The sequence below is a fragment of the Phodopus roborovskii genome, unplaced genomic scaffold (genome assembly GCF_943737965.1).
Source record: "Phodopus roborovskii unplaced genomic scaffold, PHOROB, whole genome shotgun sequence".
Taxonomy (NCBI): Eukaryota; Metazoa; Chordata; class Mammalia; order Rodentia; family Cricetidae; genus Phodopus; species Phodopus roborovskii.
The window spans coordinates 34,630,647-34,645,017 of NW_026126480.1; the positions used below are offsets into that span (position 1 = coordinate 34,630,647).

The 14,371-nt window shown below is 51.0% G+C and overlaps 1 protein-coding gene across 2 annotated transcripts in view; it reads right to left on the minus strand.

Moving 5' to 3' along the window:
* Positions 1–9,936: 9,936 nt before the first annotated feature.
* The window catches only part of Xpo6 (exportin 6), a 103,867-nt gene continuing 99,432 nt past the window's right edge, over positions 9,937–14,371 (minus strand). For both annotated transcript variants that reach the window (XM_051192914.1, XM_051192913.1), the window contains exons 22-24: positions 13,415–13,513; positions 13,018–13,248; positions 9,937–10,615 (exon numbers count right to left, since the gene is read on the minus strand). In XM_051192914.1, the coding sequence (XP_051048871.1) occupies positions 10,514–10,615; positions 13,018–13,248; positions 13,415–13,513 (432 nt within the window). In that variant the 3' untranslated portion in view covers positions 9,937–10,513. The remainder of the gene's footprint in view (positions 10,616–13,017; positions 13,249–13,414; positions 13,514–14,371) is intronic.

Here is a 14,371-nt window from a genome sequence, read left to right on the forward strand (position 1 = left end):
GTGAAGAAAAAACTCAACCGGCAGAAAACACCCTGGAGGGCAGGCTGACACAGGTGGGGACTGGGCTGCCAGTCAACACGGCTCTATTAGACCGAGTAATGTTATGGGTGAGTGACAGCTGGACGGTATGTCTCCGTGAGGTCTTCCCTAACTACGTGGCAGTGTGGCTGGGGACATAGAGACCTTGATCCTGGAGACTTGGGAGAATCACGGTAGCTGTTTTGTGTCTTCTGTGGCTTTTCTGTACCCTGCTACTTCCCTGGAGGGTTGAGAGAGGTGATATCAAAGGAGGCAGGACAGTGTCACAGTAGTTGCTGGAACAGCAACACCAGGTGACTCATGTCAAAAAAGCTCTGTGAGCCATGGAGTGCTGGGTGAGGCAGTCTGTCTTAGCTAGGGTTTCTATTGCTGGGAAGAGACACCACGACCACGGCAGCTCTTACAAGGAAAACATTTCGTTGAGGTCAGAAATCAGTCCATCATCATCATGGCGGGGAGCATGTGTCTGGAATTGTGGTGTGCAGGCAGGCATGGTGCTGGAGAAGGTGCTGAGACTTCTTACGTCTTGACTCACAGGCACCAAGAAGTGGTCTGTTTCAGTGGGCGTGGCTTGAGCATATAATGAGACCTCAAAGCCCGCCTCTTCAGTGACACACTTCCTCTAACAAGGCAAGGCCACACCTCCTAACAGTGCCCCTCCCTTTGGGGGCCATTTCGTTTCAAAACACAACACAGCCCCACCAGCCGCTGGCCTTGTCTGTGTAGGCAGGATGTTCTTGCAAAAGTAGAGAGTGAGAGCAGGCAGGGACTGCCCCGGGGTTTGAGGCTCAGTCAGTGGGCTACTTGCCTAGCATGCATGAAGTCCTGGCTTCAATCCTTAGCACTGCATGGAACCAGGAGCGGTGGTTCTCAACCTTCTTAATGCTGCAGCCCTTTCATACAGGTCCTTGTGTGTGGAGATTGTTGTAATTTAAGAAAAGCAGCTTGTGAGAGGAAGACACCAAGTGGCACGGTTCAAGCAGGGGGGTTTGTTTTTGTTTAATTAGGGAAAGGGAGGGGGGGAGACCAGCCTCTGGGGACAGGAGCAGCAGGAGAGGAGAAAGGAAAGAGGGGAAGAGGGTGTGTTTTTTGGCACAATGCTCATGGAAGCACCTGTGTCCTGGTTATTTCCCTCAGTGTCCTGAGCCCCCTCACTACTACCCAGGCTTGGCATGTTCTTCCCCAGGGGCTTCAGGTGTCAGCTGGGCAGGGGCTGGGAAAATGGGAAGAACTGGAGGCCTCTCCCCAGCAGAACCCCAACATGTCTATATTTGTCTGTGTTCTCTTGTTATAGCAAACACCAGAGGTGGATAATTTATAAAGAGCTTATTTTGGCCAGGAGATAGTGGCACACACCTTTAATCCCAGCACTCAGGAGGCAGAGCAGGCAGATCTCTGGGTTGGAGGTCAGCCTAGTCTACAGAGAGAGTTCCAGGCCAGCCAGGGCTCAACAGAGAAACCCTGTCTTGAAAAACAAAAATAAACAGGAAAGGGCTTACTTTGGTTCACAGCTGTGGCGGAGCTGCCATCTGATTAGCCTCTGGTGAGGCTCATGTGGCGAAGAAGGAAGGGCAAGCAGGTGTGCAGAGGGGACGCTGGAGTGAGAGAGACCAGAGGAGCAAGCTGCTGGTTTTCCAACACCTGCGAGTTCTGCTCCACTCCCTGCAGAATCAGTCTGAAGACGGAGATACAGCTCAGCTGCTAAGGGCGTGCAGCTCTTCCAGAAGACCCGTGTTCGGTTCCCAGCACCCACAAGAGACACCTCACAGAGCTGTCACTGAAGGTCTGCCTGTACCAGTCCCAAATTCACACACTCAATTTCAAAGGAACCTCTACTCTAAAACCAGAGCCATAAAATAAGCTCAAGACTTCAAGAAACCTGCTATTCTTGGAATTCCAGAAAACAGTCCACCCCCACCACACCCTGGAGCTGGAGGTCTGGGAACCTGGCATGACTTTCCTACCTCACAGTTTCTGGGCCCCATGAAGCCATGCTCTCCCACCTCCCTATTTTTGACTGCAAAAAAAAAAAAAAAAAAAAAAAAAAAAAAGTGATTCTCAGACCCTGCCTGGTGTGTTCTCTCCTGTACCCTGGACTCTGAGCCACAGGGTAATAGGACACCAACCTCTCAGACCAACCGAAGTTTGCGCTGTTCTCAGGTGAACTGACTCTGTTCTTTCGTCGGCCTCCACTGACTTCTTTCCTACAGTGTACGGCAGCCCTGCACACGGGCTGGCCCTGCCTTGTGTGGGAGAACAGTGTTCTGGGCTGTGACAACAGAAGGCAGGAACCATGGTATCTCAGAACTAAGGCCACTCTGGTTAGTAGAAATAAATGACACACTCCAGACCTGTCACAACTGAGGGTGGCTTCTGCTACTGGCCATATATCCCAAAATTCACGTATAAAATCTATATTTGTTGGGTAACTAATTTACCTGGTTTTCCACAGAAGTGAAGCTCTCATGGACATTGTGTAGAGGCCCAGCCACTAAAGCAGAAACCTAAATGCACCTCTGCATGTAGTTTTACCCCACCTTGGAGGGAGGAGCGCCATTTAGTGCTGGCTTAAGCCAGCTCGGTGGCAGTCTCTGAACACTGTTGATCTAGAAGCTCACACACACCAAGGCCCAGGATGCTCCCCAGCTCTCTGGCTTGCTTCCTTCATTTCTATCCTTTCATCCTCTGGTTCTGTGAAGAGGTCCTGACATTACATTCCCCTCCCGCACCTCCTAGATGGTTGGTAAGTTTCTCTTTCTCAGAACCCTCAGCTAATGGTTCCCAAAGTCTCCCTGTGGAGGGAGAAAATGAGATATTCTGACTGCCCCTCACAGTTTCTTGTATTTGAATGTTTGGTTTCCCAGTTAGTGGGCCCTTTAGGAAGGTTTAGGAGGTGTGGCCTTATTGGAGTAGGTCGGTCTCATTGAAGGTCTCATCCTCTGGGCCTGTGGATCAGAACTTAAGCTCCCATCTATGGCTCCAGCACCACACCTCCCTGCCTGCCGCCATGCCCTTCATCATCATAGTCCCAGACTATTAAACTGAAACCCCTGAAACTGTAAGCAAACCCCCATAGCTGTTTTTACAAGTTGCCTGGTCATGGTGTCTCCTCACAGCAATTGAGCAGAAATGAGGAGACAGCTCCTGCACTGTTGAGTGGGATCAGTTGCCCCTAAGGGCCGAGAGAGGAAGGGCTATTATGAGAGCTGAGTAACAAACTTCACAAAAGTTATTTCCCATGAGTCGATAGGTGGGCTGGGGTAAGTTCTCTCACCTGGGCTCAGTCATGGGCTGCAGCCCTCTGGTGGCTTAGTGGGTCTCCAAGGGCCAGTGGTTCTCAGGCAAGTATTGCTGGCTGATGCACAGGAGAGCCCGGGTCTGAGAAGACCAAGGTCCCTGCCAATCCCCTGCAGGCCACTAGAGGAGTCATCGAGCTGGGGATGACTGTCAGAGCCAGGGTGAGTTCTTGGGACTAGAGGCAATTTTTGCATCAAGGCTTAGGGGCTGAGATTCCATTCCCCCAATGCTAAATTGAGCCATGAAAGTTTTATGAAGGCAGAGTTTGTCAGCACCAGAAAAACAAGGCAGATTCATTAAGAGCAAATCCCTCAGCATAGGGCTGGCTAAACTGTAACAGAAGAGGCAATGGGATTTGCAGAGCTATTTTGCCTGCTAAGCCCAGTCCCTGTGACAGTGTTTGTGTCAGGCATGGCTGTGTCCCCATCCAGCTGGTTTTCAGTCAAGAAGGTCCCATCTAGTTGTGTGTACCTCCAGGAATGCCACTTCCTGTGGCATTCAGCCCACAATTGCTGGCAGTCTGGCCAGGTCTACCACATGGTCTGGTGGGGCTGGGTCAGAGTATATGGGGACACGTGACAGCTGGTGAATGAATTCTGTGATTGGTTTTTGTCTGCACCACAGTCTCCACCACACCTTACTGTCTTATTCGAGATATACTCTGCTCACTTCTATTCCTGGCCAAACCCCATGCCCTTGGAGCTTATCACCCCACCCCACCCCATGTGGGGTGGCTCGCTGTGCTCTAGAGCCCCTTTACCACTGCTCCCTACCCCAGGATATACCCATACCCTCACTGAGCCTACAGTTTCAGGCATTCAGTTCCTTGCAGGAAGTGGCCACTATTACCTATTGCACTGACACCTCCTCTATTGCTCTGGCACACACACCAACAAGCACTGAGGACCTGCCCTCCTTGGTGACTACTCAACCCTGACCTCAGCTGCAACATCTGCCTCCCATAAGGACTCAGCCTGCGAGTCTGTCTTAATTCTCGAGTTTGGTTTGCTGACGGCTCACTCCAGGTCTCTGTGCAAGCCATACAAGTGTTCTATCAACTAAGCCCCGTGTGTCTCTTTGGAGGACACTTGTCATTGGACTCGAGGCAAACTACATGATTCATGATGACCTCATCTCCAGATTCATACCAAACACTGGTTCTGGGAAGAAGACCTATTTGGGGGAGAGAGTTAGCATTCAATTCAACCCTACAAGAGTTTCCTATCTAGAAGAGTTCCTTTTGGATCTTAGCTGTCTTCCAAAGGCATTAAGAGTTGGTCCCTAGCCTGTGGCACCAGGGGAGAGTGTTATGTAGCAGAGGAAATAAGGTCATTAGGTACACATCCTGGAGTGGACAGTGGGATCTCAGCCTCTTGTCTAGTCTGTGCTAACCACCCCATGCTTCTACCACAAGAATCTGTGCGGCCACAGATCAAGGCAACAGGGACCAGTAAGCAGGGTTTGAAAATTGAAACCATGAGCCAAAATGAACCTGTCCTCTTTTTTAAGTTGATTGTTTCAAGTCTCACTTCAACCAAGGCCTAAGAACATGCTCTCCCCTGAAAATAAAAGTAGCATGCCAGGAGCTGCCAGGAACTGGGAAGGCAGGCAGAGAAAGATGGAGAAAGGAAGCAATGGTGTGGGGAGCAGGTGAAGCTCTGGGTAGCAACATCGGGGCACAGCCATGCCAAAGACCCCAGGCTTCAAACCCACGGGAATGGGAAGGCCTTCCCATGCGAAAATGGAATGCCGACAGCGTATGTAGAAACCACCAGTTTCTTCAGGTACTTCCCTCCTGCAGGATTCTGCAACTCAAGACTGTCCCACTACAGAGAATCCCTACCAAGATTAGTTAACCTCACTGAGTTTCCAGGCAGCCACTAGTTGTCTCCATTTGAGCACAAGGCCCACCTGATCCCAGCTTTTCTATACACGTCTGTCATCTCTTCATCCCTCATTGCCCCAGTCCGATTAAGTCCAAAGCTGTGCAGGCTGAGGCACAGGAGCTGTCCACATATCCCTGAGCTGAGGCCCCAAGGAAGAGGATGAGCATGGAGGTGAGCCGCTGGTGGCCAGGAAAGGCCCTGCAAGAAGGGGGACAGTAAACCTCAAGGCCCAGGTGGAGGAGCACTGGCGTGGGGGCTGCCGGGGGAGCAGGAGAGGAACAAGGTGGTTGCATTCTAGTTCCCACTTGTTGCATCCCTTCCGAGGTCTTTTTTGTTTTGACATGTATGGATGTTTTGCCTGCATGTCTGTCTACATGTGTACCTAGTGCTGTGGGGGCCATAGAGGGAATCAGACCCCTGAACTGGAGTTACAGATGGTTGTGAACCACCATGTGGGTGCTAGGAATCAAACTCTGGAAGAGGGGCCAGTGTTCTTAACAGCCAAGCCATTTACCCAGCCCTTCACTTGAAGCCCTCCATGTACTAGAAACCAGAGGCCCCTTATGCACATGGCTCCATGACTTGAAAGGATGTGGCCCCATAAGAAAAGAATGAAACCTGGTATGGTCACACTGGCGCCCAAAGGGGTTCCCGCTTCCTGTTCTTCCTTCAGCCAGGCCCAGCCCTGGAACTCCTGCAGTGTTAGCAGGAGGTTAGCACAACCATCAGCCAGTGGCACTCCAGCAGGAACAAGGAAAGGGCAGAGTGTGTAGTCCCATCTCAACACAGCACAGCCTCCCCAGTCACCAAAGGTGACATCTGTGACATCTGGTAAACATCTCAGGCCCTTAAACTGGGAGGGTCCTGGCTTCCCCAGTGGGACTAAGGAAACGGACCAGTATGTGCAGCCACAGCACAAAGAATGGGGGTCCAGAACGACTCAAGCTTGGCTAGTGACTGCCTGTGTGGCCTTGGGCACATTACTCCCCTTCCCAAGCTTCTGCTTCTTCCTCTGTAAGCACTCCGCCCTGCAGGCAGGGGCTCCTGGGAGGCTAGCATCTCCAAGAGGCAGACTCCTGGGCTAGTCTCCAGGGTAAGGGTACAGAACCTTTGGGGAGACAGATGCTGAGCACATCTTCCCTCAAAAGTCTAATCACGTCTGCCCTTCAGAAGATGGAAGCAAGGTCACCATGACTGTTCAGGGATCAGCGCCATCTTAGTGCACAAGGATTCGAGCAGGGGAAACCATGAGGGCAGGCAGCCTTTCAGCATGCAACTATACCACCCCAAACCCCAAGAATGACAGTAGTATCCAGCTCTGGCCTCTACCAGGACAGGAGAGCTGTAGATAGCAATGGGTCAAGAGACCAGGCCCCAGTGGCTGTCCTCCAGTGGGAAGGACACCTGTGGTGAGGATAGTTAAGTTAGAAGATTCATTTCTTTCCTTCTCCTTTGGGACCAGAATAGAATGCTCAGTGGTTGGTGTGTGTGTGTGTGTGTGTGTGTGTGTGTGTGTGTGTGTGTCAAGGGCCACTGGGAGCAGGCGGGACGGTATATAACAGTAACCCCAGCACTACTGGGGCTGAGGCAGGAGGATGACCGTGTTCCAGGTCAAAGCCAAAGGCCTGTGACTCATTTCTGTCTCCCTTTATCTGCAAACACTCTTTCCATACAGGAGAAATAGAAATGATGCTTATTTTTAAAAAGAAAATCTACCCATTTCCAAAATGCCTGCTTATATTACTTAAGTCACTGCCTTTGCAGCCCCCACGCTACCTGAAAGACCCTCCCGTGGGGGCCCACAGCTGATTCTGGAGCTAGCTTTCCAGGTCCATCTACAACCCCCTCCCCAATTCCAAGGGCCCCAGCCAATTAATTAACAATGCTTTTAAAGGCAGTTCTAAGTGCTGAGCGGCAGGAAGAGAGGAAGAACCCTTGAGCAGGAGCTCCTTCAGTGGAGAGAGGGCACTTGAGTACCCTCCCCGAGGAGCTCAGAAAGGTGAGACCACCGTGCCAAGGACGATCTCACGCAGAGGGATTAGTCAGAAGGCTCCTCTGCTGCTTCCTGTGGGGAAGCTCTATTTGGATGAGTCTAAAAAAATCTTCACCCACACAAAAATTTGAGGCCCTCCTCACTCCAGGCCAAGCAGCATGCAGGAGGTAGGGCTGGGACCACATGCTACCCCTCCCCAACCCCGTCCCCTCTTAGTGAGAATACCAAAGACACAGAGGGCACAGTGCTGTGGGGCAGAGTGAAGGAAGAGCACAAAGGAAGGTTGGAGAGGGCAGAGGAGGGCTTGCACTGGAGGAGGCCAACAGGGCAGAGCAGCTGACACTGTCAGCTAGACCACATCACCTACACACTGAATGCGCGGCACACTACACTGCCCGCCACTGTCTGTCCCCACACTCTAGCAGTGGAAGGGGATGGCAGGACTCATTGCCTATTTTGGATGACACTGAGCCAGCTAGGGGTTTTGTATCCCGTGACAAGGAAGGCACATCCCAACATGCGTATAGTAGAATTACTACTGAGAATGTCTTTACTTAGCACTCTCTATTTGAGGTAGGGATGACAAGACTCATTCGTGACCCCACCAAAGCTTCCTGGCTCTCAATACTATTTTCACCCAGTTTCTTCATCCTTTTCAGCCAAGATGCTGTCACCCCTCTGCCTCTCCAACCTCTACGAGGTCTGTGGATGTTATCTGCGATCAGTCACACCCTGGTCCTTGATGTACCTGCTCCATCCACATCCCTTCCCACCACCACACACATCACAGTAGCCCTGTAGCAATTTGCCAGCTGTCTTCTCATTGGTCTGTGAGTTCCCGGGGGTGGGGGTAGGGGGTGCGCATTGCTTCCATCTCACTGACCTCTACAGCCTTCTCCTGCTGCCTAGCACCTGGACTTGGAGAAGCAGTACAGGATGAACCAGTAGTCACCAGAAAGCCCCAAGAGCCAACCAGATGCTTCTGCTCCTGTTCTTTCCTTCACACACGTCCTTAGAGGCAGGGCAAAGCTGAAGCCTGGCAGTCTAGGCTATCCATCCATCAAACTCACCAGCTGCCCCACACCTGTGCTTTTGATCCTATGCAAACACTTAATAAGATTCCAAGTCCTGGGCAAGGCATAAGGCTGGGTGGGGGGGCACATGCAAAAATTCTTCTTCAGGGCCCCACGAGCCAGGTCCTGCTACAAGCAATTCAGATCTGTACCTGTAATGCAGGGTCTTGCAGGTTAGACAGGGAGGGAGGGAAGAGTTATGGCACCAGCCTGGCTGCTCCCCTGCCCTCTCCTTCTCCTAGGCCAGTCTTTGATGATCCACACCAGAGTCCTACACATCTCAGCTGCCTTACCGACATGATGTAGATGATATCAGAAAGTGTTCAGATATACAGAAGGATTTCAGCAGAAGCTCTGAGCCTCTGAGACCCACAAGTCTGGTTTGCAGTGGCCCAGGAGCTTTCCACATAGACACCTACAACTCTCAAGTCTAACGTCTATCCTTCCAATAGCAAACAGGTTCTGCAATAGCAACAGTAAGCCTCAAAGGACCAGTTCGAACAATCTGTGTCTGAACTAACAGATGGAAACAGACCAGGTATGCGTCACACAGCTCTGGGAAACCCCCCCAAAAAACAAAACAAAACAAAACAAACAAACAAACAAACAAAAAAACAGCTCAAAGAGGAAAGACCTCGCATTTCGAAGTTTCCTGTTCTTGGATCTCTTGCTTCCTGTAGGGCTCTGGGCCTGTGTAAGGCAGAATAGTACGGCAGCATCCAGTATGCAGAGCAGAGTAGCTCACCTCATGGTGACCAGGAAGCAGGAGGAGAATGGTAGAACTAGCTGTCTCCTCCTCCTTCCTTTCGCTATATCAGGGCACCCAGCCTAGCACCACCACATTCGGGGGAGGAGGGTTCCCACCCTCTGAGATCCACAGTGTGTTTTACACTCTCACTTTATAATCAAATTGACAAGCATGATGAGCCAGTCCAAGCACATGGTTTATGTTATAGACAGCAGGACCAGCAGAAATAAAAATGGTAGAGATGGCCTATGAAGATGGCTCAGCAGGCAAGGGCTTTGTCAGGCTGCAGCCGATGACCTGAGTTCCAAGCCCAGGACTCGACAGGTGGTAGGAGAGAATGATTCCATGAAGCTGTCCTCTGTCCTCTCTCCACACATGTGTCACGGTACATGTGCGTGCACACATGCACCACACACACTGAGTCATCCCAAACAGGAATGGTGATTTTATATTTTTTCCATCTTAGGACCAGGGGTTTTCACATATGGATGGTAGGGCAAGGCCCCAACCTCCCAGCCACACCAGAAATTAGTCTCCTCCTGCCAGGGTTCACACAGCTGTCTCTTTCTACTCTGTCCCATACAGACCTTGCCCTCTCAGCATCTCAGGTGAAGCTTGTTTGCTGAGAACAGCTCTGACTGGGCATCTTCAGAGGGGATCTACTCATTGGAAGGAAGGAGCCAGAACCCAGGCTCACCACATGGAGGTGTAGGGCCGGGAGAACAAGTGATGGATTCGACAGCAAGACAGGCCCAGGATGCGTGCCTGCCTCTACCACAGCCCTCCTCTCCCAAGACAGCATGGGCCTCAGCACCACAGAGTTCCACTGCTGGCTCCACTGGGACCAATTGGATATGGACCTTAAGCAGGATCAGGTGGAAAGATGCCTGTAACTACTGCTTATATAACAACAACTTAAGCATTTTATTTATCCATTAAGCGTCTTAGTATCACAATGGAATGATGAGAAAACAAGAACAAAAAAACGCGAGTCTTCGCGAATCTCTGACAATGAGCAGAGACTTCAAGGCAATCAGAGGGTCAGGAGGCTCGACACAAACAGTTCTGCTGTCGACTTTCTCCTGGGCTGGCTGGGCCAGGAGGGGTGGGGAGGTGGAATGGTGAGAAGGTGGCACTGTTGAAAGCGGTCCTTGGCGATTCTGACTCAGGACTGGTACACATGATCTGCATGGACCACGCTGCGGGATCTCTGGGTGCCTCCCCAGCATCCGGCCACATGACCCTCTGCCTGCTCCAAATACCTGGAACTCTACCAGTGACAAATGGACCCCAAAGCCTGCTGTGTTGGTGGCAGCAGGAGAGGGCAAAGGCAGGCCACTTGCTCAGGGCATGACCATCCAGAGAGTGGCCAAGGCTTGTCACAGACTTCTGTGGCACAGGTGCAGGTGGTGCAGGTGGCGGTGGCAACAGGCATGTCCCTGGGGCAGTGAGCAGCCAGGAAGGCAAGCAGGCACTCCTAGAGCTTCACGGTGCCAGGGGGCAGGCTGTCGTTGCAGAGTCGGTAGTAACGGAGGTCGTTTACCAGCCTGTGCACATTCTGGGTGAACGAGGGCAGGTCCTGAAAGGCAGGGCAAAGCTGAAGCCTGGCTCTTGAAGGTCCACTAGACCCCAACAGTCTAGGCTGCCCACCCACCAAATTCACCAGCTGCTCCCACACCCGTGCTTTTGATCCTATGCAAACATTTAATAGGATTCCAAGTCCTGGGCAAGGCATAAGGCTGGGTGTGGGGCACATGCAAAAATTCTTCTTCAGGGCCCAAGTCAGGCCCTGCTGCAAGCAATCCATATCTGTACCACAGCCTGCAATGCAGGGGCTTTCAGGTTAGACAGGGAGGGAGGGAGGGAGGGAGGGAGGGAGGGAGGGAGGGAGGGAGGGAGGGAGGGAGGGAGGAGTTATGACACCAGCTTGGTTGTTCCCCTGCCTCTCCTTCCCCTAGGCCAGTCTTTGATGACCCCCATTATAGAGTCCTTCCTGCATGAGTTCCAGAAGTCCCTACAAGTTGAATGACATCTGAGCTGAAGAACACAGTGCCTGGCCTCCGAGCTCTCCTGCTGGGCGCAACAGAATTAGGAAAGCACCCAGATGTTGAAGTCAGGAGTCCCTCACTGCTTCCCACACTGTTTAGTGCGGTCCAAATGTGAAGAGTGTTGACAGTATCTACAATGCTGTCACAGACATAACTGGCACCCTGCCTTGGCTACCAAGGTGATCCCTGTGTAAAAGTCAGCCACATCAAATAGCTGATAGTTCTACCTCTCTCGCTTTCTTCCTTTTTGGAACTCAGCGTAAACCTGCCCCCACGGCCAAAGTTCCTGCCTGTCTTGCTTTAGCTGATCTAGTCAACACCTCTGCTGCACTCTCAAAGCCCTCAGATCGATCATGCTGCCTGTTCTCAACCAAACACTCAGTTCAGATCCTGTTCCACATCTCCACTACTCCTAAGTTCAGTAACTACCCACTACCAGGTGGCCCTCTAAGCCTAGCCATCTTCAAAATGAAGCTAAGAGCTGCTCTTCAGAAGGTGCTTGGAAGAGCAGAAAGTGTCAGGAACAGCATGGCTCAAAAACAATGCCATGCAGCCTGTCTTCAACAAAAGCCTTCGTGGAAGCAGGGACTGGTGCCTAGCAGCAAGGTGAATGAACAGAAGACCAAACAGAAAGTAAGTCATTTCATCATGAACAATAGCACAGAGACTGGTAGTGTTCACCTTTAATCAATCCTAGCACTCAGGAGGCAGAGGCAGGAGGATCTCTGAGTTTGAGCTTAACCTGATCTATACAGTAAGTTTCAGGCCAAAGAAAGACCTTGTGCAGAGAGGGGGGAGGGGCGGACAGGGATAGATGACACTTGCATATGGGTGGGGGAGAATCACAAATCAAGTCCAGTAAAGGCTACACAGTGACCTCATCTCAGAATACCCAAACCAAACCAAGCCAAGCCAAAAATTGACCAAGTAGCAGCTCACAAAAAAACCAGAACTTCCTTGGTGGAGCCAAACATCCATTTTCAATATGCATCCTAGGAGTCTGCTGAGTAACTAGATTTGGAACCCACTGCATTAACCAATACTGATGCCACTGCAAAACAGCCACAAGATATTAGGAGTTGATCTACAGAAAACCAAAGAAAAACTACTCAAGTGGCTGAAAAAGTTCTGGGATTAAAGGTGTGTGCTTAGCTTCTATGACTTTGCTTTCTGAATCCTCAGGCAACTTTAGTAAGTCATAAGTGATATATCGCCACACCCCATATAAGAGAACAAGAGGAGCAGTGCTTGCTTCAAAGAAGAAAAGTTTCCAAGAGTTTTGCAAAGTTCTAAAGATGTCCTATCATGTAAAGATCAGGGAGGGCTACGGCCACATGATGCAGAAAGAGGGTGATATACAGCCTGACAGCATCCAGAGTCACCAACACTCTGGCTGCCCCACCACTCCCAAGGGACTTCCCCCCTAGAGCTCTTAGTAGCACAGATGGTGAGCATTATGAGGCCCATTTGATGTGTCTGGGCTGCGCCAGTGCTGTGTTGTAAAGAATGACAGGAAGAATGTCTGGGGCAGCCAAGCAACAGGGTCACTGCTGGGGGACCCAAAGCTGTACCAGTCTTTTTAGCCTGCCTGAAAGTCAGGGCAGAGATGACCCAAAGCTGTACCAGTCTTTTTAGCCTGCCTGAAAGTCAGGGCAGAGATGTGTGTTGAAGGGGTGGGGGATGCAGACAAAGAAGTTAAGATAATGTGTGGCCTGCTGAGGCCAGGCCCTGGGATCTCAGTGGCCAAGACAGAGAACATGTGAGCTACAGAAGCCAAGTCCCAGAGAAAGGGTATGCGCTCCACACCCAGGTATTGATGACAACCTATCCCTGGGTATAACCATGCCCAGACCTAGATGGGCCCTTACTAATCAAACAGCAAGCTCAAGAGCCCACACATGTGTTCCCTTGTAGCCTGGCCTTTTCTCCTCACCCGATCCATCTTGAAATTCCGCCCCAGCACATTTTTCTGATTGGCATCCACACCATCACAGCTGGTCAGGAACTCTGGAAGAAAGGCTGCAAAGAAGCCATCAAAGTCAACAGAAGCCATGTTGTAAATGGCGATGCCAATCTCCTCTTGTAGAAGGTCATGAGACTTATGAACCAGGACTTGGAGCAGCACATTCACAAATTGGAACAGCATGGTGGTCCGGAAGATCTTCTGCAAGCAGAGGAGCAGGGGCATGAGCCAGGAGGCTCACTCAGACTGGGGCCCCCTCAGGCTCAGTGTGTCTCCCAAAATACACACCAGGCAGATTCAAGGGAGTCAGACTCGGCCCAGAACTCTCAAATGAGGAGGAATCCTTCCAGGGGAGAAGGGTACTTACTTTGTGGTATAGTTTCTGCTTGGTGTTCAGAGTCTCCAAGTAGAAGAGATTTTGTTTGAACAGGTGGATGTCCGGCTGCAGAAAGGACTGTCCAAAAGCCTGGGGAGTAAGACTACTATTTAATAAGCAGCATTTATGCCCCCTCAGACCCAACCCCTCCAGGGCCTCTACCTTATGTCAGAATCAACCTGCACAGCTCCTCATTGAATGACTAGGGTGAGGGCAGCCTCTGCAGTGTAATTCTGACATCTTGGCTCGTGTGTCTTCCCATGAGCCTGACTTTTTATTTTGGTCTCATCTACACCTTTTAAAAGAAACTCTAGAACAGTGGTTCTCAACCTGTGGGTTGTGACCCCCACAGGATTGCATATCAGATATCTACAATTCATAACAGCAGCAAAATTACATTTGGGGGTCACCACAACATGAAGACCACAGCATTAGATAGGTTAAGAACCACTGCTCTAGAATCTCTTCATGAGCCAGTCTTTGAAGCAAGACACCTATACTAGTCAAACCCTTGAGCAATCTGAGAAGACAGCACTGCCTGCCTGCCCGCCTGCCCGCCTGCCTGCCTGCCCGCCCAGGGCAGGGAACCTCGTGCTCCTTAGCACCCATGCCCCACAGGCCTCAAGTCCTCAAAAGTTCCCTCTCAATCACTGCATCTGCTTTGGGGCTGAGCAATAGCACATCTGTAAACTGCCTTAGACTGTCTAGGATGGAAAGCTACTAGTTCAACAGCAAACTGAAACACACCCAATACAAACTTCCCCAGTCCAATACAAAGGGATCACAGGGGCAAGGATGGCTGGCAGTCTTTAGTAAGTGGCTACTCCATCCCAGGGCTGTCTGTGCAGCCGTGCAAGGAATTTTGTCATTGCTGCTACAGTAGTGAGATCTGTCTCAAGTCAAGCTTTCTGAAGCTAAAGTGAAACTTTCTTTGGCACTGCAGGACTC